Source organism: Natator depressus, chromosome 1 (assembly GCF_965152275.1).
Source record: "Natator depressus isolate rNatDep1 chromosome 1, rNatDep2.hap1, whole genome shotgun sequence".
In the NCBI taxonomy this organism is placed as follows: domain Eukaryota; kingdom Metazoa; phylum Chordata; order Testudines; family Cheloniidae; genus Natator; species Natator depressus.
In genome coordinates this window covers 22,787,077-22,814,414 of record NC_134234.1, presented here as the reverse complement: position 1 = coordinate 22,814,414, position 27,338 = coordinate 22,787,077, and the positions used below count along the sequence as shown (strand labels likewise).

Here is a 27,338-nt window from a genome sequence, read left to right as displayed (position 1 = left end):
AGGTAGTAAATAAGAATCAGGAAGCTAGGGTGGCTTATCTTGTTTTTCCACTATCCAACATTAAAATGCAAAAAGTAAACAAACATAGTATTTTGCCATTTATGTTAATGGGTGAAAAGCACATTTGGGTTTTAAAATTCCTTCAGTTTTAATAATAATCTACAGTGAAAGTAACACAGGGAAAGGAACAGGTGCAAAATATTTTTAGCACAGCCACATCTCTCTTATATTATACTTTAAGGAACTTGTTATACAGATGAATGTAATTTAAATTATTGTGAACCCTAAGAAATATTTCTGTAGCAACATTACACTCCTTTTTTTTATTATAAGACACACTTAAAAAAAGAAAAAGAAAAAAAACACAGGCAAGACTGCAATCTCATGTATACTCAATTCCTACCACAACGCTAACATGCATATGATATGTACCAGCTATACACAATGTAACACAACATCACAGGTCACAGTTAAATTGTGAAATTCATTTCGGGTAAATAATTGAAGTGGACAATGCATAAAGCTTTACAAAAATATTTTTTATTAATGAAAGCAGCAGAGTCTGAGCAAGACAACAGTACAAAGAATGTAAACATTACTAAGTTCAGCTCCAGCCAACTGAACAGTGGAAAAAACTATTCTAAATGCAACTACAGTAGAAGCTAGTTAACAGGTTAAACTGTAAACCAACAATGTATTTTCTACTTTTAATTAAAAAAGGAACTTATCGTTGTCGGTCCCAGCGCCAGATACTGGCATCATCACAAACAGCTATAAGGATACTGCTATCCCTGCTAAAACTGGTTTGTCGAATGGCAGCAGCACATTTAGGATGGGTAAGTGTCGTACATCTACAAAGAAAGAAATGATTTAGTTGCAATGTTAAGTCTGCATTTGCTATTACACTTGTGAGTAAGGGCTTGCTGGATCAGAACTTTAACTTGTTATCTGACTGACGCCAGTGGAAGCTCACTCACAAAGGAAAGGTTGGCAAGGCTGGGCCCTTAGTGTATTCTGTACTCCTTAGTTAGCTGTTGGAACCCAGAGGAAATTAATTCTCTCTCACTGCAATTTCTTCCTCCACCCAAGATCAATTTTCATAAAGCTCTTCTGAAAGTGGGTCATCTTAGGTAGGTTATTGTAATAAACCTAAGTATTAATTTTTACTTAGGAATACAGTATTGTAATTGGGTGATGAAAGATAGCAAGATTTCCAGGAAGGCCTCATATATGACTCTTCAATAGTCACCTGGCCAGGAACAGGTGGTCAACTGGAAAGTCACATTACAAGCCCCTCCAAATTATGCATGTAGCTAGCCTATGTAACTGTATTTCTACTATTACCCTAGTCCTTTCCCCTCCCCCTTCCATTGTGCGCCACACCCACCTGGAAAGTCTCCTCTCAATTACTTTGTAAACTTTTCTCCTAATTACTCTGTAAGCTCTTCGAAGCACGGACTTTCTTTTACTGTATCTACGTACAGTGCCCAGCACAATGCGGCCCCAACCCGACTGGGGCCTCTGGGCGCTACTGTAATAAATACAAATAATGATGTTAACTTTACAGGGTCAAAATGCTTATTCACCGTACAAGTTAGAATTGAAGGTGTGGCTACCACCACTCAAGAGTTTGTGTTATGGGTAAAGTAAGAATGAAAGTGCCCTACCACCATTCAAGAGTATGAGTTGTGTAAAGAAGGAAAGTGCCCCAACTCCATGTCTCAGTAGCACAAAGGAATCTAGGGGAGTTTAGAAATTTCTATATACTCACTTAGCCTTATGAGGATCTTCTATTTCCAAATCCCAAACATAAAGTTTGCCAACTTGATTGCCCAATGCAAGCATCTTTGAAATGAGAGAATATAGACACTTTAACATATGGTATCAAAGAACAGAAGCCAGACTTCATAAAGTCTCTAAGACTGACAACATACACACACGCGCGCGCACATAGCGCTTCACATACTCAAATCACTATAAAACCAATGATCTGCATTACACCCATGTGTCTTATGTATTTGCCTCAGTTTCCTCATCAGTAAAATGGAGATAAAAGATGGAGTAATTTTCCCTCCAATACCACTAATGGAGAGTCAGGATTAAAATCTAGTGTTCATGACTACCAATAGTAAGCTCCTTGCTCCAGACCATGTTGCCTCCCATCATATCAGCACATGTGAGCGGAAAACTTTTCCTCATATACCGTTAAGGCATCTAAATATGTAACTGGGGAAGAGTTAGTTTCTGAAACTGGGATTTTCTTCAAATACAGCAAAAAGTTCAAAGCTCACTCTTACCTTTTGCCAGAAGTCCATTGAAAACCTCATATACCAGATATCGCACTGACTATAATCAAATCGTCCTAGTATAGTCACATTTGACTCGCTGGGCTTGATTTTATCTATATCATCCTCCATTTTGCCAGGTTTCCAGCACACAATAGCATTTTCACAGGACTATGGGAAGAGTAAGAAGAATCACTTACTTGAGGGGGAAAAAAAAAAAAACCCATAAACACCACCCATGCTTTTTTCAAATTATAATTTTATCCAAACTTCTCCTTGTACAACTACCCTCGAATACATAAAGAAAAAAATCAAGGATGTCACTTGGAATCTTAGGGCTTGTCTACACTGCCACTTTACAGCACTGCAACTTTCTTGCTCAGGGGTGTAAAAAAAACACCCCCGAACGCTGCAAGTTTCAGCGCTGTAACATGCCAGTGTAGACAGTGCACCAGCACTGGGAGCCAGGCCCCCCAACGCTGGGAACTACGCCCCTCGTGGAAGTGGGTTTTTAGAGCGCTGGGAGAGCTCTCTGCCAGCGCTGTGCTGTGACTACACAAGCCACTTTAAAGTGCTGCCATGGCAGAGCTTTCCCATTGCCAGTGAAGACATGCCCTTAGGTGTCTATCCACAGATCTTACACCATGCAGTCCAAACACAGCCAGCTCACCCCAAGCTACTTGCCAATGACCTTTAATTGCCAAAGGAGTGCGAGTGAAGTGCGCTTGGACAATTCAAACACAGAAGAGGGGTTTAGTTCTGTCTCTATGCAAATTTGAAGAATTTTAGTAATGTTCCAAACATGTTTCTTACTAGAAACGAGCTAAGTTGTTTTCAAGTCTCAGAGTAAACAGGTCTTAGCCAACATTTGCAGAGCAAACATTACTAACGTTGCAACACAAATCGAAGTCATTCCGTGATGTAGACTTTCCAATTTAAGTACACCTATTTCATTTCTCCTTTTTGTTGCAAGAGCTATATGAAATCCCAGAAATGAACAGTCTTGCTTTTTTCCCTAATGAACATTCCACCCGAATCCTGGCTTTTCAGTTCTCATATACTTTTACTAGAGCTTTGATTGCTAGAAGAATTTACATAGATTTTTAATACAAGATACTTATATACCCAAACCTAATTAGTTAAACTCTCAATCTACCTAGAAAAAATCACCTTGCATGGCACAATAAGTTAACTTTCCGGCCAATAAATCAAAGTAGCAGAAAGACACCCCATTCTACTCCACTCTCACCCAAAAACTATTGTTTGAGGCCCTGAATGTAAGCAAATAATCTTGAACAATATGGCTAAACAGTAGACACTTTACCTTGGAAAGTATTAGATCTCCTAACCATCGTACACAGTCAACATAGTTCCTATGTATATCTCTGGTGGAAAAGTCAGGAAAGTGAATTTTCTGAGAAATAAAAGGCCTGTGGGGAAAAACCAATGAGTCATAGCAAGAAGAGCAAAGAGAGGCACTTAAAAAAAACTATTTAAAACACTAAAATGATAATTTATAACTGTCAGTAGAACCTTTTTCTACTGTGTCTAATAATTTGCGGCGTACATTTCAGAAACTTATCTGTAAGGTAAATACTAGAAGACTATCTTCAGTGAATTAGCTGAGGTCCCAACATATGTGTGGGGAGGGGGTAGAGGAGAGGAAAGACTGGAGGCACTGGAAAGACAACATATTAGCCTCTGAAGAAATTCAGCAATTCCTGTGTCAAACACTTCAAGTCATGTTAAAACAGAAACAACTTCTGGGATTCCTTCAGCCCCCAACACTCTTCAAGCAAAATCTAAAATGTTTTGACAAGGTATGTGTAAGAACACACGAAGGACCTTGTTTTGTCTGAAGTGCCATTTAAGATTTGGTAACATTAAGAAGTAGGCACACTTCTAGTATTAGTCCTATTGTAAAATGTGTTCAGTATGTTTTAGATCCTTCACATTTTATTTCACAAATTGGAGGCTACTCAACACTAGGGTTGGTACGAACAGGTAATTACATGAGTTGGTTTCCCTTAATATTAAGGACAAATTTTGCTAGTAGCATAACTGAAAGGTAACGGTCTTTTCAAATCAACTTATTTCTTAGAAATTGGATCACAGGAGGATTGAAAATTTCAAGTGTAATTCCAACTGTGTAAGCATTTTTGCCCTATATCCCCCAAATAAATTACTGATTACAATAACTTGTATTATTTTCATACCTAGAATTTAAGGAACTATTTACGATAGTCTAGTCAATTATTCTGATGTGTATTTGTTACTCTACTATAAACCTTTTAGGGGACAGGAAAGGCTGCTGATATGTATTTATATATATGCTTCAGAAATTAGAACTGGATTAAAACACCAATTCCAAAAACCATCCAATTGCACATAAATGGAAGAAGTCAGACTATTTCAATAAGTGTTTGGACCTGTAATTAAACAGAACACTGTTGCCACCACATATCAGTAAGAGAAGCCTTCTTCCAGAGCAATTTAGGGATCAGCACCTCCTAAGTCAATGGAAAACCTCCCTCGTTACAGTGGGAGCTGATATGGGCCCTTGGTGAGAAGATTCATATTTAGTAGATATATCAACGAATAAAGATCAAGATTGCGTTCACCTGTTGGTTTTATTTGGATTGTACTCGTAAGACTCCTTAATGGCATTCATCATTCTCTTTGAATTGATTCTCCAGAGTTTCAGAGAGTGATCCATACCACAGGACATTATTTTCTCACCAAGAAGGTCATAATCCTACACAAAAAGAGTCAGCTTTAAGCCCTCAATATTAAGTTTCAGCATACTAACTCACTGATTCTATTTTCTTCATTTACATTAGATGCATATATGTTCAAGTCATATTTTCAGTCTAGAGAGCAAGCTAAATAAGCATATTTCAAGATAGAAAACTATTAAATATAACTTAAGCCTGCTTCCTGTAAAAGGTATCATATCTTGGCACACCTATTTTACTCTCTTGAATGCAAAAAACAAGAGAACATTCAATGAAGCTGAAAGACAACAAATTGAAGACTAGTATTTTCCCCAACGTAGAACCTGTGCCACAGGATTTAATTGAGGCAAAGACTATAGTAGAATTTAGAAAAGGATTGGACACAAATGAGGGCCATCCACCATTACAATATACAGAACAAAAACAATTTTAAGAGGATATAAACCCTTATACTTCAGAGTGTAAGCCAGCAAGTGGCTGGGGATAAGAAAATGTTTTTCTATGGGAAGGTTATTCCTTAATTGTCCACTATATGGTTTCTTGCATCTTCTTCTGAAGTATCTGGTACTGGCCAATATCAGAAACATTACTGGGCTAGAAGAACCACTGATCTGATTTGGTATGGCAATACCGATGTTTCTATGGGAAGAAAGACCAAAGCCAAATGATTAATTGTTTCTAGCACAAATATTCTATCTAGGTATTTGTTACATACCAATAAAATTTGAGTATCTGTACATAAAGAGAGCCATAAGTAAGCAAGCATAACAAGCACAAGTCACTGTTTCCCTTATTAATGTAACCCTTTTCCTTCCTTATCCATTCCTCTCTCTTCATATTTTTTGTTGCTTTCCTTCGTGTTATGCACACAATTTGATTAAGATATATGAGGCCAGGACAGTATTGAAAGCTCATCTTAGGTGTAAATCATGCTGAATGTGAAATCTGTGTCAAGTCCTTAATTACTAAAGAAATAGTACTGAATTAATTGTATACTGCCGTAGGCCAAAACAGGAATTGTGGGACGTGTGACTGTATTCTCTTGTGGATGAAAGCACCAGGTTTTTTGTTCTACTCATCCTTAAAGCTCACTTATGCAAAGTCTTTCAACACCAAGTCACCTTTGAAAGGTGTTTTATAGACAAACAAGTAAACTCCACAGTTATGTGATGCTTGGATTATGCAAGGTTTGTTGGGTCTCCCAAATAAAAATTTGTACAGGTGTCCAAAGAAACATTTCTGTAATCAAAGATTATTTGTACACATCGAAAGTAGAAGACAGAAATAGGTATAAAGGTTTTGGTGGCATGAAGCAATAACTGCGTCTCTTGAGAGGTGAATCTACAGGAGAGTGCGTACTGTAAATCATCCTAAACAAGTGTCAAAAAAAAAAAAAAGACACACCCCCCCAGGAGGGATTATTTAAATTGCTTTGATTTAAAGTAATGGATTTTAATCTCATTTTGCATTTGTACTTTTTAGTGATTTTCATAGATACTAAGGTCATAAGGGACCATTATGATCATCTAGTCCGACCTCCTGCACAACACAGGCCACAGAATCTCACCCACCCACTCCTGCGAAAAACCTCTCACCTATGTCTGAGCTACTGAAATCCTCAAATCGTGGTTTAAAGACTTCAAGGAGCAGAGAATCCTCCAGCAAATGACCCGTGCCCCATGCTACAGAGGAAGGCGAAAAACCTCCAGGGCCTCTTCCAATCTGCCCTGGAGGAAAATTCCCGACTCCAAATATGGCGATCAGCTAAACCCTGAGCATATGGGCAAGATTCACCAGCCAGATACCCAGGAAAGAATTTTCTGTAGTAACTCAGATCCCACCCCATCTAACATCCCATCACAGGCCATTGGGCCTATTTACCATAAATATTTAAAGATCAAGGTTGATCATAAAGAAAGGTTGATTTTCACTGCTTTGTAACTATTAAAACATGTTGATTCACAATTAAATGTAGCCTTTACACTAAACTTGGTGCTTTTGCTGACCAGAAAGATATGGTGTATCTACACACATTTATTTAAAGTATTATATTTCTTAACTAAATAAATATTAAGAAATGATGAACAATTCATTTCTTATTTAGTAGAAGATGATTAAGTTTTACTTGTGAATTGTGTCAAGCTCCATTTGGATGGACGTTAAAATTCAAATTAAATGCACAAAAGAACATTTCAAAATGATTTCTATTAGTTAAATAAAACTACCTTAAATGTGCTGGTTACACAAGAAAAAAAGTTTTTCAGAACAAAACATGTTTTGTATTTAAAGCTAACTGTTTTATTAAAGCAAAAGAAGTACTATCTGTAGTTAGTGAATGGAACTGATTGTCATTGAACTGGACTAGCTGAACAAACTGACATGAAGAAAACATTCTCTCTACACCCGAAGAAGCTACTGTTGTCAAAAGCTGGTGTAGCACTTCAACGTATTCTGGTTCTAGGTGCTAAGCCAGTGACTTCCACCAGTTCAGCGCTATGACTTTCTTTAAAACTGCAGCCGCAAACATGTATTGCTTAATATTAATCCTTTCTTAATAGGTTATAGTAAATTTAGGCATAAAAACACATTGTAATAATTTCAAATTTTAAATAGGCTTACTTTTAAAAATAAACCTGTTTATATAAAAATGTAATTACTTTTTTTAATCAATTTTATCCACTTAAAATATAAGATGGTTGGAAGTCTATTCTATATATTTACAGAAAAATTATAAATATTTTAGAGATTTAAAATATAACTTTTGTTTTTCTTTCAACTTCGGCCTACTTAAGATATTTGTATTGTGCCTACCACCAGAAGTCAAAAGGAATCAATCACATGTGTAAAATTAAGCACAGGTAGGATAAGGGCCTTAGACTGCAAGTTCTTCAGGGTAGGGAGTGTGTCTCTATTCCATGAAAAGCTATGCAATCTTTCGCACTTTAAGCTATATGTTACAAATGCAAAAACTGAAGGATAAAGCTATTTTAAACTTTGGTTGCTTCATCCAACTACCTACTAAAACTAAACCTTTTAAATATTAGTGTAGCTACTGACCAGTTTCTCTTACCCTATGATGAGTTCTCTCAGCTGAGGTCAACTGGGATACTTACAGTTCCTAGAGGCATTCATTAGAACAAGGTGTTCCTAGTGAAGGGCTTTGAACAGTTCCTTCCCATTTCCATCCAACACGACTCTTTAATCCCACAGAGTCCTAGTTTATTTACCTTCAGGACATGTTGCAAAATATCCAATTTCGATAGAGAGTTTGAGTGACGCAGGTGTCAGTTTTTATGGGCTGGCAAGTATTTTAGTGCTGATTTGTAATCTTAGAATTATATTAGCCTAAATGTGTTTTTAAAAGTGTTCAATTCATGTACTTTGGGTTTGCTGGGCACAATATTTAAGCCTAAATATGATTCAAAGAGAGATATTGGGATTCCCATACATAAGACTGAAGGCATTGCCCTATAGTTTTCCACTTACTGCACTTAAGACTTCATCCCTGTGCCCTTCTACACCTCCAAATATTGCAACCAGCGTGTCTGTTTGGATGTTCCACAGTCTCAGTGCATGATCTAGAATACAAACACAGAAGCTGACAGGTTAACCTTAATCATCCATTTGTACCTCAATAAAGTTAATGTAGCCACCACTTTCAAGAACAGGAATCCCACGGTACCATTTATAATGTATGAAAAGTATGTTCTTCCATTACTACAAGAAAAAATTGTTTTCAGTTGAATGTTAGTATCATTTTAACACCACTCTAGGTATGGTTGAGAAAGTTTTCATTCTAATGATGAACTCCTACCTAGCCTATTTTCAGGCCTTAAGTCATTTCCTGGGGAGAAAGGAAGGAAAAATATATTTCAGCCAAAAGTTAACGTCCCATTCATTCTCAGCTCAATGATGATTTTATATTTTGGACAGTGTGCTAAAAAATCCCTTCAGTCATTTGAGTTACCAAGTATGCAGGAAAAAAAGGGTGCTTTTCACTCTTTAAAGTATTCAGCTATTATTTTGTGCTCTGATAAGCCAAAAAAAGATTTTTAATACAGTGTGAACTGAGGGCAGGAATGGGCCATAAATTACATACACGCAACTTCCACTGAAGTCAGTGGGAATCGTCTAGCTGTTTCATAAGACAGAATTTCGTGCCAATTTTCAATGAAGAGCCACTGACATTTAAAAACATCAAGTTTAGAAAGAACTGAAAGAAGATTTTATGGTTCCACTAAAGTACAGTACACTATAAGATGGATGTGTCAGACTAGTTGCATTTTGCTTCCCCTTCCTCCCCCCACTCTCTCCTCATCTATATTGGAAGTGGGCAAGCAGTTCTTGGCCATCCAAGAGGCAAAATTTGATCCAGTGATCATACAATAGTGTGACTGCATGATTTTCACTTCTTTAAAGTTCCAAACTATTTAATTACAAATAAAATAAACTCAAAAAATTATGGTTCATACAGCTACACCACACTGTACACAAAGCTGCAGGAATCACTTTCAGTTTCTCAACTCTTGTTCTTGTGAAGTCTCATCCACAACACTGCACTATTGTAGGATGTTCCGCCTTTGGAACAAAATAAGTTTTTAACTCTAGCACTTGCAAAACTTCACTCTTGTGAGCACACAGTCTTGCTTTAAGTTAGTCAAGTTTAAGAGGTTATGATTGGTTGGATAGTCTAATCAAGACAATACGAACCAGTTCTCCTTTCACTTCCTCCTAATTTATACTCATGTAAGTGACAGGAGAATCAGGCTAAGAATTTTTTTCCATACTGAAAGTAGTGTGCACCATGTAACCCACACCAGTAGATGGCAGGACAACTCAGCATATAAAAACCAATTTAAATGATAATCACAAAGCTCCATCAATGCCCAACGGTTTGCACAACTGTCACAGCTAAACATGGGTGTTTTCTTTCTACCTACGGAGACATTGTTTTCAGTCCCTAGGCACCAATGGATGCAGTTACATCTAATACAGGCCGTGGGTTTCATCTAACACACATAAATCCAAATTAACAGAGTTAATTTGTTCTAGAGTTTCAATGCTTCAAGTTGGTTTCAGGATATGAGAGAGAGAAGGTGGGTGTGGCAATATCTTTTTATTGGATCAACTTCTGTTGATGGAAGCAACAAGCTTTCGAGCTTCACAGAGCTCTTCTTCAGGTCTGGAAAAGAGCTGGCACACTCTGGTTATCTCTTCCAGACCTGAAGAAGAGCTCTGTGAAGCTCGAAAGCTTGTTGCTTCCATCAACAGAAGTTGATCCAATAAAAAGATATTACCACACCCACCTTGTCCACCTCAATTCTTAAAGTGTCATACATTGATCTTTGTGTTCTGATGGGGTTTAGCTCATCTCGTTCACACCCAAGACCTCTTACATGGTATTTAAAAAAAAAAATCTAAGTAGATGGTTCCTAAACAAAAAAAAGCAGCTAAACTGCCGTACCTTTGCTTACAGACAAAAGGAGATTTGGATCCCTTGGATGAAATTTCAGTTCATTGATTGCATTTCCATGGCCCACGTAGTGCTAGAACAGATTTCAAAGAAAATTATTTCCCACCCCTCAAATTGAGATAGTTAGACTACATACATTGTAAATTATTTTAGAAAGCTGCAATCTGCAGTTTGAAGCCGTGACCACTCACCTTTATGCACTGCATTGTAATGGGATTAATTATCCTAATAATACCCCTTGACCCAGCCACAGCCAGAAGCGGGTGACTTGTATTGCTATCATAGGTCCATGCACAAGTATAAAAGTTCTCATCTGCCTAATAGGTGCCATGTTAAGGACTACAGAAGCAGCTGTAGAGAATAAGGTATTCATACATTTGTTTAGAAGCACAGTTGCTGTTTTATAAAAGAGCTCAATAGTGTATGACCAGAGATAAGAAGATTAATATTTATTATGATTTCTAAGCTCTCTACAACTCCACTCCTTCCCCTGTGCGTGTTTCTCTCCTTGCTGCTCTTTTTACTTCCTCATACTGCACCATACACCTGAAATGCTCTCTGATCTATCAGCTCTCTCTTCTTCTTCAAAAGGACTCAAGTGGTGGAACTAAATGACTAAAATGAAGGTGAGAAAATAATTTATTAGCCATGTAATTGGTCTAACCTCAGGACTGGAGCCAGGAATTCCCATTTCCAATCCTGGCCCAAGCAGTAAAATAGGAATGCTACGTACTACATAGCAGTGCTAGAAAACTGTAGAAGCTACAAACATGAAACATGTTATACAAGTATTAGCGCTGGGAGGCATAAGATTATGTGGAATCATTTTAACAATATTTTATATAACATGTTTCCTGATTCTGCATTTGTAATATTAGAAAAGAAAAGCTAAAATTTGTGGGATACAGGCAGGAGTTTGGATCTGAAGTGAAGGATGTTCCTTATCAACAGGTGTTTACAGTATTTTATCACAGACAATAATTCAATTGTTACACATCAAGAGGGAGTAAACAAACGTTTCTCATGTTAGTCCTACTAAAATACCATTTTATGACAAGCTGCTTTAGAAGGATACATCAGCATCCACGTAAGACTGCAATAAACGTATTTCTCCTTGGGAATGACACTCATATAACGTAACCTGGGGGGAAAAAAGGTTTAATGGATTATTAATTTCATGCAATATGGCATGTGATTTTCACATTCATCTGTGCAAACTGAAGGGTGTCTTGCTCTACACAAGTCCCATCTACTATCTGTTCCTTAGCTGAATGTGGAAGTGGTTCGATGCAAAAGCATTCATGTGTCTTATCAGACTAATGACTTATTTAAACATTCCTCATGGTGAAACTTCCTCGGGATGAAAGCTGCTGACAGGCTATACCATACCCTGAAATTAATACAATTAGTTCTAACCTAACTTGTTACTTCTATTTGATATTGACAAACCATTCTATTGTCTGGTTTAATTTCTTTGCACAGAACTATGGCCCTTGTTACTTATTTCTCTACATTAGTTAGTGCTTGTAATAACTGCCGCACTGACAACCCTGGAAAAATGAAATTCTCTTATTTACTCATAAAACAGATACTCCATTCTCTGAATGCTGTTAACTATTTCTTAAGGCTGCTGTTAAGTGAACGCCTGTTCACCAAGAATCCATCAACTCATCTCACATAGGCCACTAATCTTTACTTAGTATCAGTACTTGGCACATTGACACCAATAAAGATGCTTCTTTCATTCTGTTGTACATCACTTAGCCCTTTAAACAGGTTACAGCTGAGAACCAACACTTTACCTGAAAAGAATTTTAGTGTCTCCCTTTCAGAGATCTTCCAACCTCTACAAAACTGAAGGAATTTTAGTAAAATAGGAGCCTTATTCTCAAGCCGCTGAAGCATGCCACCACATTTCAAACTACTGGATTCACCCATCTTAAAATTGCAAGCATTTACAGCCTTGAAAAATGGAATACAAAACACCACCACAGTATTTTAAATATTGAACACTGGTAACTGGAGGGAGAAGAAAATGGCATACAGATAAAGAAGCACGTGTAGGGGCAACATGATTAGACAGAAACTGAGCATATTACTCACTCTGTTGCTGCCTACAGTGGCAAACACTAATGGATCTCCTTCCTTACTGTGCCAGTTAAACTGGACTCCAAACAATGGCTGACTGTGGTCCTCCTGTAAAGGAAAAATAAGATCAAGGAAACACGTGAGAGAATGAAGACCAGACATTATTTCTCAGAAACTCATGATTTGTGGCAAAAGGAGCCTATTTTTGTACAACCTCTTCCCATATAAAAGGTCACTACATTTATAGCCGTTTACATGTTCTGACCCGATATACTCGCTCTTAAAAAAACAGTAGCACAGTACATTAACTTGTTCGTCTTCAGGGGAGGTAAAAACATGTTCCTCTGCTCCAAGCTTTAAAGGCGAAGTGAAAAAAACACCACCTCTTATGTACTGGTTCTATTTGCAGCTTGGACTACTTGCTTGTTTGGTGATCCTGGGCAAGGCAACCTCTGGGTCTAAAGCCTGGTCCACATATATTTTGTGCCAGTATAACTATTTCAGTTAGGAGTGTGATTTTTGTAAACCCAAATAGTTATCCTAATACAACCCCTAATTGGGATGCAGTTATATCAGTATAAAGGGCCTTATCAGCATACCTTATTCCTTATGGAGATAGAAAAAAGCAATATTGGAATAACTGTGTCCACACTGGCGGGCGGGGGAAGGGGGGGGGGTGTTAACTATACTTGTCTTGTTAAAGTGGTACAAATCTCTAGAGCAGCGGTTCCCAAACTGGGGTTCGTGAAATGTATCAGGGGGTTCACAAAAAAAATTCTGTAATGGCGGGAAGCCGTCCCTAGGGACCCCAACCCCCGTGGGGGCCAGCAGCCCAAGCCTAGTGACCAAGACTTCCTGGCAGAACAAGTTTAAGCTTTGTTGCAGTCATGTGTTTTTTGCCTGGACTGCTCAAGACCTGAATGCTTGTGGGAGGAACTATTTGAGTTGGCTTCTTAAATACCTTCATGCTGTTTCACGTCTGGTACTCCTTGATGAAACATGTAGAGAGGCTTAATCGAAGTGATATAAGCCTTAGAAGTGAAATCTTGGAAGAGTGTCGTCATTTTCATAATGTAATAAAATTAATAATGTAATGATAAATCATAATGTAATAATAAATAGTGTGAAATAAGCGTGTCATAAAGAAAACAAATTATTTCCAAGATCACTGCTTCTATCATTTATGCTCAGGTAAGGGAGAAAATCCCTGGAAATATTCATTTTTAGGAGGGGGTTCACGAGATTTGATATTTTCATGAAAGGGGTTCGTGGGTTGTTAAAAGTTTGGGAACCACTGCTCTAGAGTAACGCCTTAGGGCATGTCTACACTTGCCATTTAAAGTGCAAAATGTCCCTTTTTTTGCACAAAATCCATGGGAGCGTCTACACTTGTTAATTACTTTTTGCCGTGAAACTCAGAAGTTTCACCGCAAAAAGAAAGGCACACAGTTCTTACCGCTGTTCTTTTTGCAGTGATGTGAAAGTGAAGACACATTCTTCCTGCGTAAACACCTTTTGGCCTCTGAAGGATATCCCACAGTGCCCAAAGTGACCACTCTGGCCAGCACCTCCGCTGCTCTGATGCTAGGTAAACAGACGTCAGCCCCTCCCTCTGTAAAGCCCCAGGAAGTTTGAAACTCCATTTCCGAGTGCTCATTTGACCTGGTGACCATGGCTGCTCCACATAGCAAATGATCCCCTGCTTGGAGCAATGCCGAGCTACTGGACCTGATCAGAATTTGGGGAGAGGAGGCTGTGCAGTGCCAGATGCGTTCCAGCCATAAAGGAATTTCAATACCTACTAGATGATTGCAGGCAGCTTGCAGGAGAAGGGGCATAACAGGGACACACTGCAGTGCAGAGTGAAAGTGAAGGAGCTGAGGAACGCCTACCACAAGGTGAGGGAGGCAAACCATCAGTCTGGTGCTGCGCCCCGAAGCTACCGTTTTTACAGTGACTTGGATGCAATCCTCCGACCCCACCTCCATTGCAAAGAGCCCAGTGGATACTTCTTTAAGTCTGGAGGCAGTGGAAAGTGGCCCTAGCCAGGAGAAGGTGGTCGTAGATGAGGAGGCAGCGGCTGAGGAAGCTGTGGAGCCTGTTGTTGCCTGCACTCAGGAGCCCTTCTCCGCTCTGGAAGTGTCTAGCCAGTGTGAGCGGCCACTGGCTGCTGAGGGAGAGGCAGGAGAGCAGAGCTCTGGTAAGTTGCTTTGCTTTGAAAATGCATAAAGCAGGTTGAGGGCATAGAAAAGTACTAAGGTGGCTGTGTTTGTGTGCTGGGTGCCCTCCCTTCATGCTTGCTTTTCAGAATGGGTGTATGCAATAAATCCTCTAACCCTGCGTTCCCTCACCATTGCTGGGCTCTTATGCACCATGGGTGCTTGACTTTTCTCACCACAACAGTAATTTCTTACCAGTGGTGTATTGCAACATACACAGTGATTCCTATATGTATGTTTCACAGTAATGTGTTGCTTTTGTCTCCCGGAAATGATGGTAGAAGACCCACCCCGCGCTGTAGCAGACCATCTACGACGCATAAGAAGGCGGCCAAGATGCACTGAGGCAGACATGTTTCGTGAGGGGATTCTGTACTCCCAAGCGGAGACACATGATAAAAATAAATGGAGAGAAACCATGACAAAGTGGAAAGAGGAAGAGAACTGAGACTGAAAAGAGAATAACGCTTTCCATAGGGAAGCCACGGAGAAACTAATCAACGTTCTGGAGCATCAGCCAAATCTGTTGCATTCTCTCATTATACTGCAGAGTGACCTGAATCGTGCTCGCCCCGCATTGCGGCAAGTGCAGAATTCTTTCCCATGCACTCCCCAAACTCCCACTGCACATTCTTATAGGCTCGCTGCAAATTTTTCCATTCCTCGACAATCCATACCCCCTGACAACTTATCAAATGACAGCTGGAGTTGTACACAGCTGTGAGGTATCTGAGCCCCCCACCCTGTTCACCACCAATATTGAGGATGGATATATGTGCATGTGGTGTTCTCTCTCTTTTTAAAATAAAAGCACAAAATTTTCAAAAAGAAGCAAGCTTTATTTGTGTTCACATTTCTGTACATGTCATCACAGCTACAAGTCAACGAGCACTTCATCTTCACTGAAATTACAGACAGAACCGCCACGTAGCACAGCACGTGCTGTTAACACTTCCTTTCCCAAGCACAGCAGCAAAGTTAATGATTTTCATTTTCAAACTTTTCCCTCAAGGCATCCCGGATCCTAACTGCCACATGGTGTGCCCCTCTAATAGCCCTGGTATCTGGCTAAAACTCAGCAGCCAGGCGTTCAGCCTCCACGCGCCACATACGAGTAAATCTTTCCCCCTTCCCCTCACAGATGTTATGTAAAGTACAGCACGCTGCAATAACCATGGGAATATTTTCCCTGCTCATCTCCAGCGTGCTTTCAAACGGCCAGATGCACAGTCGACAGCCATTCTGCACCTACTCAGCCTGTTGTTGAAACATTCCTTACTGACATCTAGGTTTCCAGCGTATGGCTTCATGAGCCATGGCATCAAAGGGTAAGCTGGGTCTCCCAGGATCACAATGGGCATTTCCACTTCCCCGACAGCGATCAGCTGGTCTGGAAAGAAAGTCCCTGCTTGCAGCATTCTCTGCAGGCCAATGTTTTTAAAGATACATGCGTCATGCTCCTTCCAGACCATCCAGCATTAATATCCGTGAAATGCCTATGGTGATCCACTAGCATCTGCAAAACCATGGAGAAGTACCCCTTACGATATATGTACTTGGTGCCAAGGTGGGCTGGGGCAACAATAGGGATGTACATTCCATCTATCGCCCCACCAGTTAGGGAAGCCCATTTCTGCAAAGCCATCCAAAATGTCACGCACATTACCAAGAGTCACGGTCTTGCGCAGTAGGATGCAATGAATGGCCTTGCACATTTGAGTTATCACAGCACCAGTGGTCGATCTCCCCACTCCAAACTGGTTCACAGCCAACCAGTAGCTGTCTCACACACTTCTCTACAGTGAGTGCAGCTCTTAGTCTAGTACCCTTGCGATGCACGTCTGGGGAAAGCTCAGCACACAGTTCTATGAAGGTGGCTTTCCATATCCAAAAGTTTTGAAGCCACTGGTCATCATCCCAGACAAGCATAACAATACGATGATACTACTGTGAGCTACTTTCTCTACCCCCAAAAAACGCTGTTCCACAGTGCTCAGCTCCTCAGTTAATGCCAAAAGCAATCCAATGTTACTTATTTCCATTTCAGGCAGCTCATCAGGCATCTCTGACTGCAGTTCTCTTTGCAAGTTTAAGAGCAGCTACACTGCCAAGCACGGCGGCGTGCATGTGACAGCTATCAGAGTAGTGGACAGCCGTGCTTGTAGATGTGGCGGGAAAAGCAGCCAGACAGCCAGGAGTGTTAGAAAATGCCGCGAAAGAAACAAGAAAGTAATAGGGCTGCTGGGACATGAAGCAGTGCATCACGGGGCACTGAGCAAGGACCCAGAATGCCTTCTGCTCGCCTCCCCTTCCCACGAGACTGATAGTCAAAATGAAGAGAGGTATACTGTGGGATAGCTGCCCTAGAGCGCTGCTCTCATCCCGGATGGAAGTGCTGCTAATGTAAAACTCTCTGATGCCGGAGGAATTAAGTGAGTACACAAACCAGCGCTTTTACTTTCACCAGTTCCCTATCACCAGTGAAACTTACAGCGAAAAAACTCTGCAAGTGTAGACATACCCTTAGTTAAACCATGCCACAAATGACTTCAATACTAACCTAGGTCACAATATGCCTGTGAAGTTAGCACTTACAAAGTGGATTAAAATCTTCAAATGAAAGGTACTATAGAAGTGAGAAAAACAAATTTTAATATTACTAAGATAGGCCTGTAATTACACATGTGTCTTCTTTCTTGTGACAAACATAAGGGTGCTCTTTAATAATTAAGACTGTATTTTGGCCTGCCACTGCCATGGTGTTAAGAGACCATCTAGCCCAGGCAGGCAAGAAACGTGTCATGATGGTTGTCTAATGACCTTCAAATGGAAGGTATTAAGAGACAATACCAGAACAAAAAGAAAAGGAGTACTTGTGGCACCTTAGAGACTAACAAATTTATTAGAGCATAAGCTTTCGTAAGCTTCAGCTCACTTCATCAGATGCACCAGAACAATTAGCGCTGACAACTCTAGTCCAGCCCCTGAACTGGTTTGACCAGCATAGAGGAAGCGGGGAGGCCAAGGGCCACCAACACTTGAAATAGCTTCCTGGAGAACAAAGAAAGCTGACACTGTTTAGTTGTTTGCAGCTTTCTGTAGCAGTGTTGGCCCCTGGGTGAGGCAACATCTTTTATTGAACCAACTTCTGTCGGTGAAAGAGACAAGCTTTCATGCTACACAGAGCTCTTCCTCAGGTCCTGAAGCGGTTTTGTAGTTCAAAAGCTTGTCCCTTTCACCAACAGAAGATGGTTCAATAAAAGAGCTAATGGACACACTTTTGGGGGGGGAGGGGGAGAGAGGAGAGGGGGAGAACAGGGAAACGGAGAAACAGCCCAAGACCTCCACAGGAACTCACCTCTGAAGTTGTTAATCTGGCCTAGGTCACCATTATGGGATACAGCATAAAAATTGGTTGTTTTAAAATCAGTTTTTTCTCTCTAAATCTTTGCTGCTATAGAAAATATTTTCTTTTTAAGAAGGCTATTGGTCAATATCACCAGTCACAGATTACCATGGAGAGAAAATAGGTGTCCAAATCTCAGCATGGTGAGAAATGCATGGTACACACAGGGCAGTTTGGCCGTGGTCCTACTGAAAGAGTGGGAGAATTGTGAAATACCATTCTGAAGCAGGTAAGAGCTAAAGGCACAAGACCGGGAGGACTCTGGTCATTCAGACACCAGGAAGAGGACAGAGGGTGAAGCTAGCCCTGTAATCATGACAATATATTTAAACAAAAAGTTTTTAAAAAAATTACACCTATCTGTCCAAATCTGAGTTTGAGTTCAGGAAAAGCAGAAATGTATCTGCAATTATATTAATTCTTACAAGTACAATCATACAATGCTCAGCTGAGGTCTTGGAAAGTAAATAAAGACAGTATTTTGTTTTAAAAGGAAATGTGTCAAAACAGCTCAAACAACTTCCATCAAGAAACTACTGTTTTCTCAGAAAAACCTACTGCGCCATAGGTTATCATCCCAGCATACACACTTATTTACTGCTTAACCTTTACATCTACAATATTCAATTACTGATTTGAGCTCTCAAAATATCTACCCCCCAAAAAGACATTTTACTTAATTTTTAAGGGACTTTGACAACTAATTTGTAAAAAATATTACATAAATCTACACAAAAACAGGAAATAAAGGTTTGCTTTATTTGGAAAGTTATACTTTTGTTTTCTTGGCATTTAAACTACACCTAAGGGAGCTCCTACACAAGTGTTTAAAAAATATTTTTAGAGTGGTTTTTCAGACTCAGTCATAACAGTGTTTAAAATTTACAGCAGTGAGTAATAGACACACTTCATGGTTTCCTTGAGGGCAAATGTGTAAAAACAGTAAAAGTAATGGAAAGCAAGTCTAGGAAGGTAGAAATATCCTACTTCACACATCTCTACAGGATAACGTGAAATTCCATTCTTTTAAGTTGTTTTAGTGATTTTTCACTTTTAAGTGTAGTCTTGTTACACTTTTGTATAGGTCAAAGATGGGTAAAATACATTTCATACCACATGGCATAAGCTGTTTCCCAAGGAATCATGAATGACATCTCCACTGCATATACACCATTTAATTATGGTTATTTCTGTGGTGTTCATCACTATAGTATCTGCCCAATATTGCATAAATTAGCTTGGAGGGACAGAGAAAGGGAAAGAGGATCACCTTCTTCTGAAGCATGAGCAAAGGTGAGATATCAGACTGGATAGTGTTTCTAAATCAAAGTGGTCACCACAACTAGCATCTAATGTCCAATCTCATCTATTTGAGCCTTACCTTCAGACTATTTACACATTTAAAGGAGTATTTACACTTCTTGGATTTCCATTTTCCTTTTCCCCAGCTTTTTCTTCCTGGTGCATTGGGTGTGTTTGTTGGGGTGTCAGGGCGTTCAGTGTTAGTACCACTTTCTATACTAACAGCATCATCCTGAAAATATACAAAATCGGTAGACATCAGTACCTAACTTAAGAAACCCAAATAATGGAAAACTAGCTGTTTTTACATTCCCCTCCCTCCACCCATAGGAATACTGTCTGCACACGGACTTTAAAAAAAGAAAATGTTCAAGAAAAAAAATGTTATAGATTTTCTAAATAAAAACAGCATTCCTCTGCAGAGATATTGAAAGGTCAGACAGCTGTGTCCAGTGCGGTAGTAAAGTCATTTTTTTCAGGAAATACTAGGTTACTTGTCATTTTTCTAAAGACAGAAACTTTAGCCCTTTAATTTTTTTTGATTCGGGTACGTCAAAAAGAGAGCAGACAGCTGCAAGACTCTAGAACGACTCCAGAAGCAGGGGGACATTTTCATTGCTTAGCCTCCTACTGTTACCAACAAATTTGCTATCTGTAATGACACTAAATGACACTCACTTTCTCATTTCATCACATGAAATTTGGTTAGATAAGAAATAGAAACTAAACCTTTTCAAGGCAGGGAAATGGTCTTAAAAAAAGGGATGGTAATTATCTACCTCACAGGCATTTTACAGGAATAAACAATGCTTGTAAAGACCACTGAGGTATTTATAATGAAAAGAATATTTGAGTGCAGAGAATTAGTATAAATTTACATTCTTGACAGAAGTTGCTTTCCTAGGAGTGCTGTCTTCTGTATGGTATCAATAAACATTCAGGAATAAAAGTGAACACAAAACAGTAACAGATCAAGCTACTTCAGAGGTGTCGTGGGGCTAAACGGAAACAAAAGAGACAGTAATGGCCTGATTTTCCAAAGGTACTGACCAACTACAGCTCCCACTGAAGAGCTGCAGCAGCTCAGTACCTCTGAAAGTCAGGTAATAAGTGAATCACCTCAGTCAGAGGGAATCATTCCCTCCGTGTTCCCCCCCCCCCATAGAATGGGGCAGTTTCAGGATAACTGCACCTTTACCTCCCTGACCCCGTGGTCTTCTCAAAGAACACCCACTTAGACTAGATGCCCGAGACCTTCATCTCTCTCTGCACAGGAACCTCTAAATTGGAGTTTACCAAACTGTAGCAGTGTTGGGGCCTGCCTTGAATCAAAGATCAAGTCCATTTGTTGAGATGGTAAGAAGTCTCCCTCCCCTGCCCCACCCATATTACGTTAAACTCAGCCTTCTTTGGTTCCTTGGGTTTCTGATACCCATTTGAACCAGTATATACAAACCAACCCATATCCCCTCTGGAACTGTTTACAATCCCTGGGACTGGAGTAATCACCCCCCACAGTTTTTACTTCCTGGAGGAGTTATGGAACCGCCCCTTCTCCCCCATGGAGCTGAATACAGTCCCTGGCCCAGCAGATATACAGAACATAAACAAATTCAATATGGTACCCAAAAATACTGGCTGTGCTTGCAATCTCTGTCACTGAAGGACAGCTTTCCAGGGCAAGGCTGACTGCCCTCACAGGCTCTGAGAGCCATAGGAAGTCTGTGGTCTTCAATTCCATCTCTCTTCTTACCCCCACTAAACTTAAGGAAATTATAGTTTCAGTGGATTTGTCAAAAAACAGGCCTTGTCGGCATTAGGAGGACTTTGTCAGTATGGTGGGGATGTAGTTATATCAGTATAAAAATGCTCATTCCAGTATAGTTTATGCAACATTACACGATCACAATCGACCTGGCAGAGCTATGTCAGTACAATTTTTAAGTGTAGGTCCCCCCAGAAGCCTCTTTTGTGATTCTTAGATAAAGTGGTCTCCTCTCTCCTCCATCGTGAGCCTATTCTTCAGTAATCCAGAGAGCCCAAGTCCTCAGGTTATTCCTTATCCTCAAGCTGACACCACAGCAGTCTGCTAAACTAACCACTAAAAGTATGTGTTGCATGCAATACAAAGACAACCAAAAATACAACACACACTTGCTAGTTCCCTGCAATGGCCAACTGAAAAAAACCCACATTCTAACAGGAGGCTTTTTCACCTTCCCCATTTATACCTCACAGACAAGTATTAAAATTAACAGACTGTATGAGCTGTAAAGCATACATTTTACAGATACTACAAAATGATGTTTTCTTGTAATTCACAATAATCCTGGTAACATCTGAAAGCAATCAGGCAAAACTGACACACAGGTGCATTCAGAGCCAATGTACAGGAGCAAGCAAAGATAGTATATCTGAGTTAAGACAATGTAGATGATCTTATGTGCAGCTTTCACTAGTATTCTCATTGGATTTATGTAGTATACATGGTTCTTTACAAACAAAGACGACAAAGTTCCCCCCACACACACTGAGTTTACACTACAAAGACCAAATCCCACAATCTTTACTCAGGCAAGACTCCCTGCGAAGTAGTTAGATTCAGTACCATCTTCACTTGCTGTAATACACAGGCTCTCAGCACACCTTTACATGTCAGTTTTGTCTGTCTGCTTTTTGCTGTTAGAAAGCACTCTGCAGCCATACAGATTTTATCTGGAATCAGTGGGAGTTGACTTAACGGGTACAGCAAGATTTGACTCTATAAATAAAAAAAAAATTAACTAAAACATTAAGTCATACTAAGAACGTGTGGGCACATGGGCTTGGAGAAAGCAACACTAACTGAATAAAGTGGGTTTGGGACAGAAAGGGAGAAAGCTGTGACCACATCTATGCTATAACAACATAGTTACAGCCTATGTTGCTGTAACCCCATAGATAAGTCGCAGTCTACAGTGACAAAAGGGGGTTTTTCATTGCTGTAAGGACCCCACCTCAACTGATTCTTCCATTGATCTTATAGACAGCACAACTGCAGTACAGAGAAGGGCAACAAAAATTATTAGGGGTAGAGAACAGCTTCCATTTAAGGAGAGGTTAAAAAGACTCGGACTTTTCAGCTTGGAAAATAGATGACTAAGGGGGGATATGATACAGGTCTATAAAATCTTGATTGGTGTGAAGAAAGTGAATAAGGAAATGTTATTTACTCCTTCACATAACACAAGAACTAGGGGGTCACCCAATGAAATTAATAGTCAGCAGGTTTAAAACAAACAAAAGCAAGTTTTTCTTCACACAGCGCACAGTCGACCTGTGGAACTCCTCGCCAGGGGATGTTGTGAAGGCCAAAAACTATAACAGGGTTAAAAAAAGAACTAGATAAGTTCCTGGACGATAGGTCCATCAATGGCTGTTAGCCAGGATGGGCAGGGATGCAACACCATGTCCGGAGTGTCCCAAGCCGCTGTTTGCCAGAAGTTGGGAGTGAACAACAGGGGATGGATTACTTGATGATTGCCTGTTCTGTTCATTCCCTTTGAAACACCTTGCTCTGGCCACTACTGGAAGACGGAATGCTGAGCTAGATGGACCATTGGTCTGATCCAATATGGCCATTCTTAAGTGCAGTGCCAGAAGTGTGGATTTTTCATACCTTTGAGTGCCAGAGCTCTATCAACCTAAGGCTTTGTCTACATTAGCACTTTTGTCAGTCAGGGGTGTGAAAAAATACACCTCTGCCTGACATAAGTTTCACCAACAAAAGGGCCACCGTGGACAGCGCTACGTCGGCTCTCCCGCTGACATAACTACTGCTGCTCATGGGAGGTGGGTTAATTATGACGTCAGGAGAGCTCTCTCCTGCCGGCACAGAGCAGCTACACAGAAGACCTTACAGCGGTACAGCTGTAATGGTACAGTTGTGCTGCTGTAAGGTCCGTAGTGTAGACATAGCCTAAGTTTTAAGTGTAAACTGGAGCTGGCCTACACTACAGATAAGTCGACCTTCCTACGCCACTCAGGGGTGTGAAAAATTAACTCCCCTGAGACACAATTAAGCCAGCCTAAGGTGTGGTGTCTACAACACTGGGTCAATGGAAGAATTCTTCCATCCACCTAGCTCCTGCCTCACAAGGAAGTGGATTTATTACAGCAATGGAAAACCCCCTTCTGTCACTTTAGTAAGTGTCTACACTACTACTGTGCTACAGTCAGCTGCAGCATTTCAAGCACAAACATATTAGCCTATTTAGCCTAAGCCTATTTAGGCTGTATCTACACTGCCACTTTCAGCGCTAAAACTTTAGTCGTTCAGGGGTGGAAAAAAACACCACCCTGAGCGACAAAACTTTTAGCGCTGAAAAGCACCAGCATAGACAGTGCTTTATCACCGCTTGTTAGGGGTGGGGGGGTTTTTAGCGCCGGGAGAGCTCTCCCCCAGCAATAAAGCATGTCTACACTGCCCACCTCATAATGCTGCTGCAGCAGCGCTGCGGTAACGTGGACAGTGTAGACATACCCTTAAAGAGCTGGTTTGGAAGCAGAATGAAAGGAAGGCAAAGGTGGGAGGAAAAAAGACAAAGGGAGAGAGGACTGGGTGGAGCACTGGAGGCAACAAGAATGTGAAGACAAAAGCAGCAGCAGAGCTATTCAGACCCCCTGAAGGTGAAGATAAGGTGCTTGAAATCTGAGTAGATGAAAAGAGGAAGTAGTGAAGTTTGTGGGGGATGGGGGATTGATACAGTTATTCTCTTCATCTGCTCAGGTTTCAATCTTTTTATCTTTACCTTCACGGGTCTGAATAGCTCTGCTCCTCCTTGTTTCCACATTCTTGTTGCCTCCCATGCTCCACCCAATCCTCTCTCCCAACTGCTCCCTCTGTCTTTTTTCCTCCCACAAAATTTTGTCTTCCCTTACTTTGCTTCTACCTCTTGGAATGGATTCCCCTCCCTTTCTGCTCCAATCCCTCTTTCATTTAAGTCTTTCACTGCTACTTCCTCCAAGCCCATCTGCCCACATATTCTTAGTTTGACTTATTGTTTTAACTGCTGTTTTGACATAGCAGGAGCCTGTGTGTAGAGAGAAAGAGGGGTAAATCAGAAGTGACCGACTAGGGTTACACACAGGACTTTTTAGTATTGTATCCTATCATTTCAGAACTTAAACTACATAAATATGTCCACAGATTATAATGGTTGGTACTTAAATAATTGTATAAATATTGTATATGCATTACAATAAACAGGGACTTCACCTTTATAGGAGATTATATCACTAAGCCTCCATCCCTCAGTGGATTATACATAGGTGAAGAAATCTAACACCACAGCTCATTGCAGAATTGGGACCTCGGAATTTAATTTTAACAGTCTAACAGAAAAGCCTTGCAAACTGTATTGTGTGAATGAATGAACAGAATGTAACCTATGGTACTAAAGCAAAAGAAAAAAAATTATATCGTTAGGTATGAATCTCATTGGCTTGTATGGTTTCAGAGTAACAGCCGTGTTAGTCTGTATTCGCAAAAAGAAAAAGAGTACTTGTGGCACCTTAGAGACTAACCAATTTATTTGAGCATGAGCTTTCGTGAGCTACAGCTCACTTCATCGGATGCATACTGTGGAAATTGCAGAAGACATTATTATATACACAGACACCATGAACCAATACCTCCTCCCACCCCACTCTCCTGCTGGTAATAGCTTATCTAAAGTGATCATCAAGATGGGCCATTTCCAGCACAAATCCAGGTTCTCTCACCCTCCGCCCCCCCACAGACAAACTCACTCTCTTGCTGGTAATAGCCCATCCAAAGTGACCACTCTCTTCACAATAAGAAAAGGAGTACTTGTGGCACCTTAGAGACTAACCAATGTGTATGATAATCAAGGTGGGCCACCTTGATCATCATACACATTGTGAAGAGAGTGGTCACTTTGGATGGGCTATTACCAGCAAGAGAGTGAGTTTGTCTGTGGGGGGGGCGGAGGGTGAGAAAACCTGGATTTGTGCTGGAAATGGCCCATCTTGATGATCACTTTAGATAAGCTATTACCAGCAGGAGAGTGGGGTGGGAGGAGGTATTGGTTCATGGTGTCTGTGTATATAATAATGTCTTCTGCAATTTCCACAGTATGCATCCGATGAAGTGAGCTGTAGCTCACGAAAGCTTATGCTCAAATAAATTGGTTAGTCTCTAAGGTGCCACAAGTACTCCTTTTCTATTGGCTTGTATAATTCTATCATTTTAAACAGTTCTGTTGCAGCCAATCATTGGCCTTTATTTTGCTCTTATATTAGGATGGTCTTTAGAGGCACATATTTGGTGATAATTTTTTGCCACAAAAGGGGAGTTTTCTAACACTGTAATAACTTTAATTTAAAAACATTCTCAAGTAGTCTTCTTTCACCAAAAGACTACGTGTACGTAGGAATATTGCAAAACATATTGTTCCACAATACAAGATTTAAAAACAGACAGCACACACACATATAGTGTTTTATTTTTTCACTTTAAGATGTCTTACTAGAAACTGATTACCATTTTATAGTGTAAATTGTTACAAATCTCTACCTCTACCCCTCCTACACCTTACCTCAGAGGTGCCTGCCTATCTCCCAACCCCACCCTACTTAAATTATTTAGGAATGCGGCATCTCCTGAGCCCCCTCAGTCCTAAAATACCCTCTCCCTATTTTAGAGTGCAGGGAACGTCAGACAGAAATTGCCCCATCACTATTTTGAGGTGAAGGACCTTCTCCTTCCCCCAACACCACAGCGGATACAGCCTAAAACACAAATCCCAGAACCTCCTCGCTGCTGGAGGGTCCCGCACCTCCCCACGCCCACATATTACGGTGGGACCCTTCAGCTAAGGGGAAGATCCCAAGCTGCTGGAGGAGATTTCCCAGTTAAGGGGGTACTCTCAGCCCAGCCTGCTGTGAGGGGTGTGTGCGTATCCCCCTTGGGAAGGGGAAGGCTCCAAGATACAGGCTATTTGGGGGGATTCCCCAGTAATAAGGTGACCGCAGCCCCACTTGCTGGGAGGGATATGGGGGATCCCCCTTGGGATATGAAGGCCCGAGGATTGGGGGGGGGGGCACTGGGGCAATTTCCAGTAACGGGGTGACCCCGGCCATGCCTGCTGGCAGGAGTGTGGGGATCCCCCTTGGGGAGGGGAAGGACCCAGGATCAGGGGCTTCCCCGTGCTAAGGGTGGGGAACCCCCCAGTAACGGGCTGCCCCCAGCCCCTCCCATCTCCAGCGCCCCCTGCTCCGGGGCGAGCCCAGGACAGGGCCCCCCCGAGCCCCCAACCCCGGCTCCCCTGGGGGCCCCGCCGGGACAAGGGGGCCCCGCTCCCCGCGCCCGACTCACGTTCTCGTCCCCGGACAGGTCCCCGGGGTTGCTGTTCTCGTCGCTGCTCAGCTTCTGCTTCTTGGCCGGCATCTCACTGCCCGCTCCCGCCGCCGCCGGCGGATCAGCCCGCTCAGACATCTTCCCCGCCCCCCGCCACGGAGCCGTAAAGCGCGCCCGGGCCAGGGCCGCCGCACCACCGTAACGAGTCCTCCTCGCGCCGCCAAGCAGATTGACAGTCTAGTGGCGGGAGATGCCACACTGCTGAAAAATCCAGTCTGGCCCCAGGCGCCCCGCAGCTGCTAGAGCTGGCTGGGGGCGGGAGAGAGAGAGAGAGAGAGAGAGAGAGAGAGCGGGCGGGCGAGTGGGTACTGCAGGCAGGCTCAGATGATCTCAGGGGTCTTTTTTAGTCTCATATCGTCCATTGATTTCAACGGACGGCAGGCGCCTAAACACCTTTTAGGGTTTGGGCG

At 41.2% G+C, this 27,338-nt stretch overlaps 1 protein-coding gene and 1 long non-coding RNA gene across 3 annotated transcripts; one reads left to right on the top strand and one right to left on the bottom strand.

Moving 5' to 3' along the window:
* The first annotated feature begins 615 nt into the window (after positions 1–615).
* Positions 616–15,537, top strand: LOC141989485 (uncharacterized). Its single transcript, XR_012639991.1, has 3 exons — positions 616–836; positions 14,055–14,781; positions 15,082–15,537. It is a non-coding gene; the product is annotated as an uncharacterized LOC141989485 (long non-coding RNA).
* EED (embryonic ectoderm development) lies at positions 655–27,027 on the bottom strand. Of its 2 annotated transcripts, XM_074956223.1 has the most exons (13): positions 26,887–27,027; positions 19,588–19,740; positions 12,597–12,689; positions 11,569–11,634; positions 10,685–10,810; positions 10,485–10,566; positions 8,507–8,598; positions 4,907–5,040; positions 3,610–3,715; positions 2,298–2,456; positions 1,772–1,845; positions 1,388–1,531; positions 655–851 (listed from the first exon to the last, which is right to left on the bottom strand). In XM_074956223.1, the coding sequence occupies exons 1-13, from the start codon at positions 27,004–27,006 to the stop codon at positions 725–727; spliced, it is 1,476 nt and encodes a 491-aa protein (XP_074812324.1). In that variant the 5' UTR covers positions 27,007–27,027; the 3' UTR covers positions 655–724. The 2 variants fall into 2 exon arrangements, with proteins under 2 accessions (XP_074812324.1, XP_074812314.1); XM_074956213.1 differs by lacking the exon at positions 1,388–1,531 and having other exon boundaries at positions 664–851.
* Between the last annotated feature and the right edge of the window lie 311 nt (positions 27,028–27,338).

Bases quoted from the DNA above. Each gene is read 5' to 3' on its own strand.
- EED (XM_074956223.1), bottom strand. From the start codon at position 27,006: ATGTCTGAGCGGGCTGATCCGCCGGCGGCGGCGGGAGCGGGCAGTGAG. The intron at 10,811-11,568 runs GTATCCTTCTAA...GGCACCTATTAG, and splicing joins AGTCTTACGTGGATGCTGAT to GCAGATGAGAACTTTTATAC. The intron at 8,599-10,484 runs GTACGGCAGTTT...TTTGTATTCTAG, and splicing joins CCTTTTGTCTGTAAGCAAAG to ATCATGCACTGAGACTGTGG.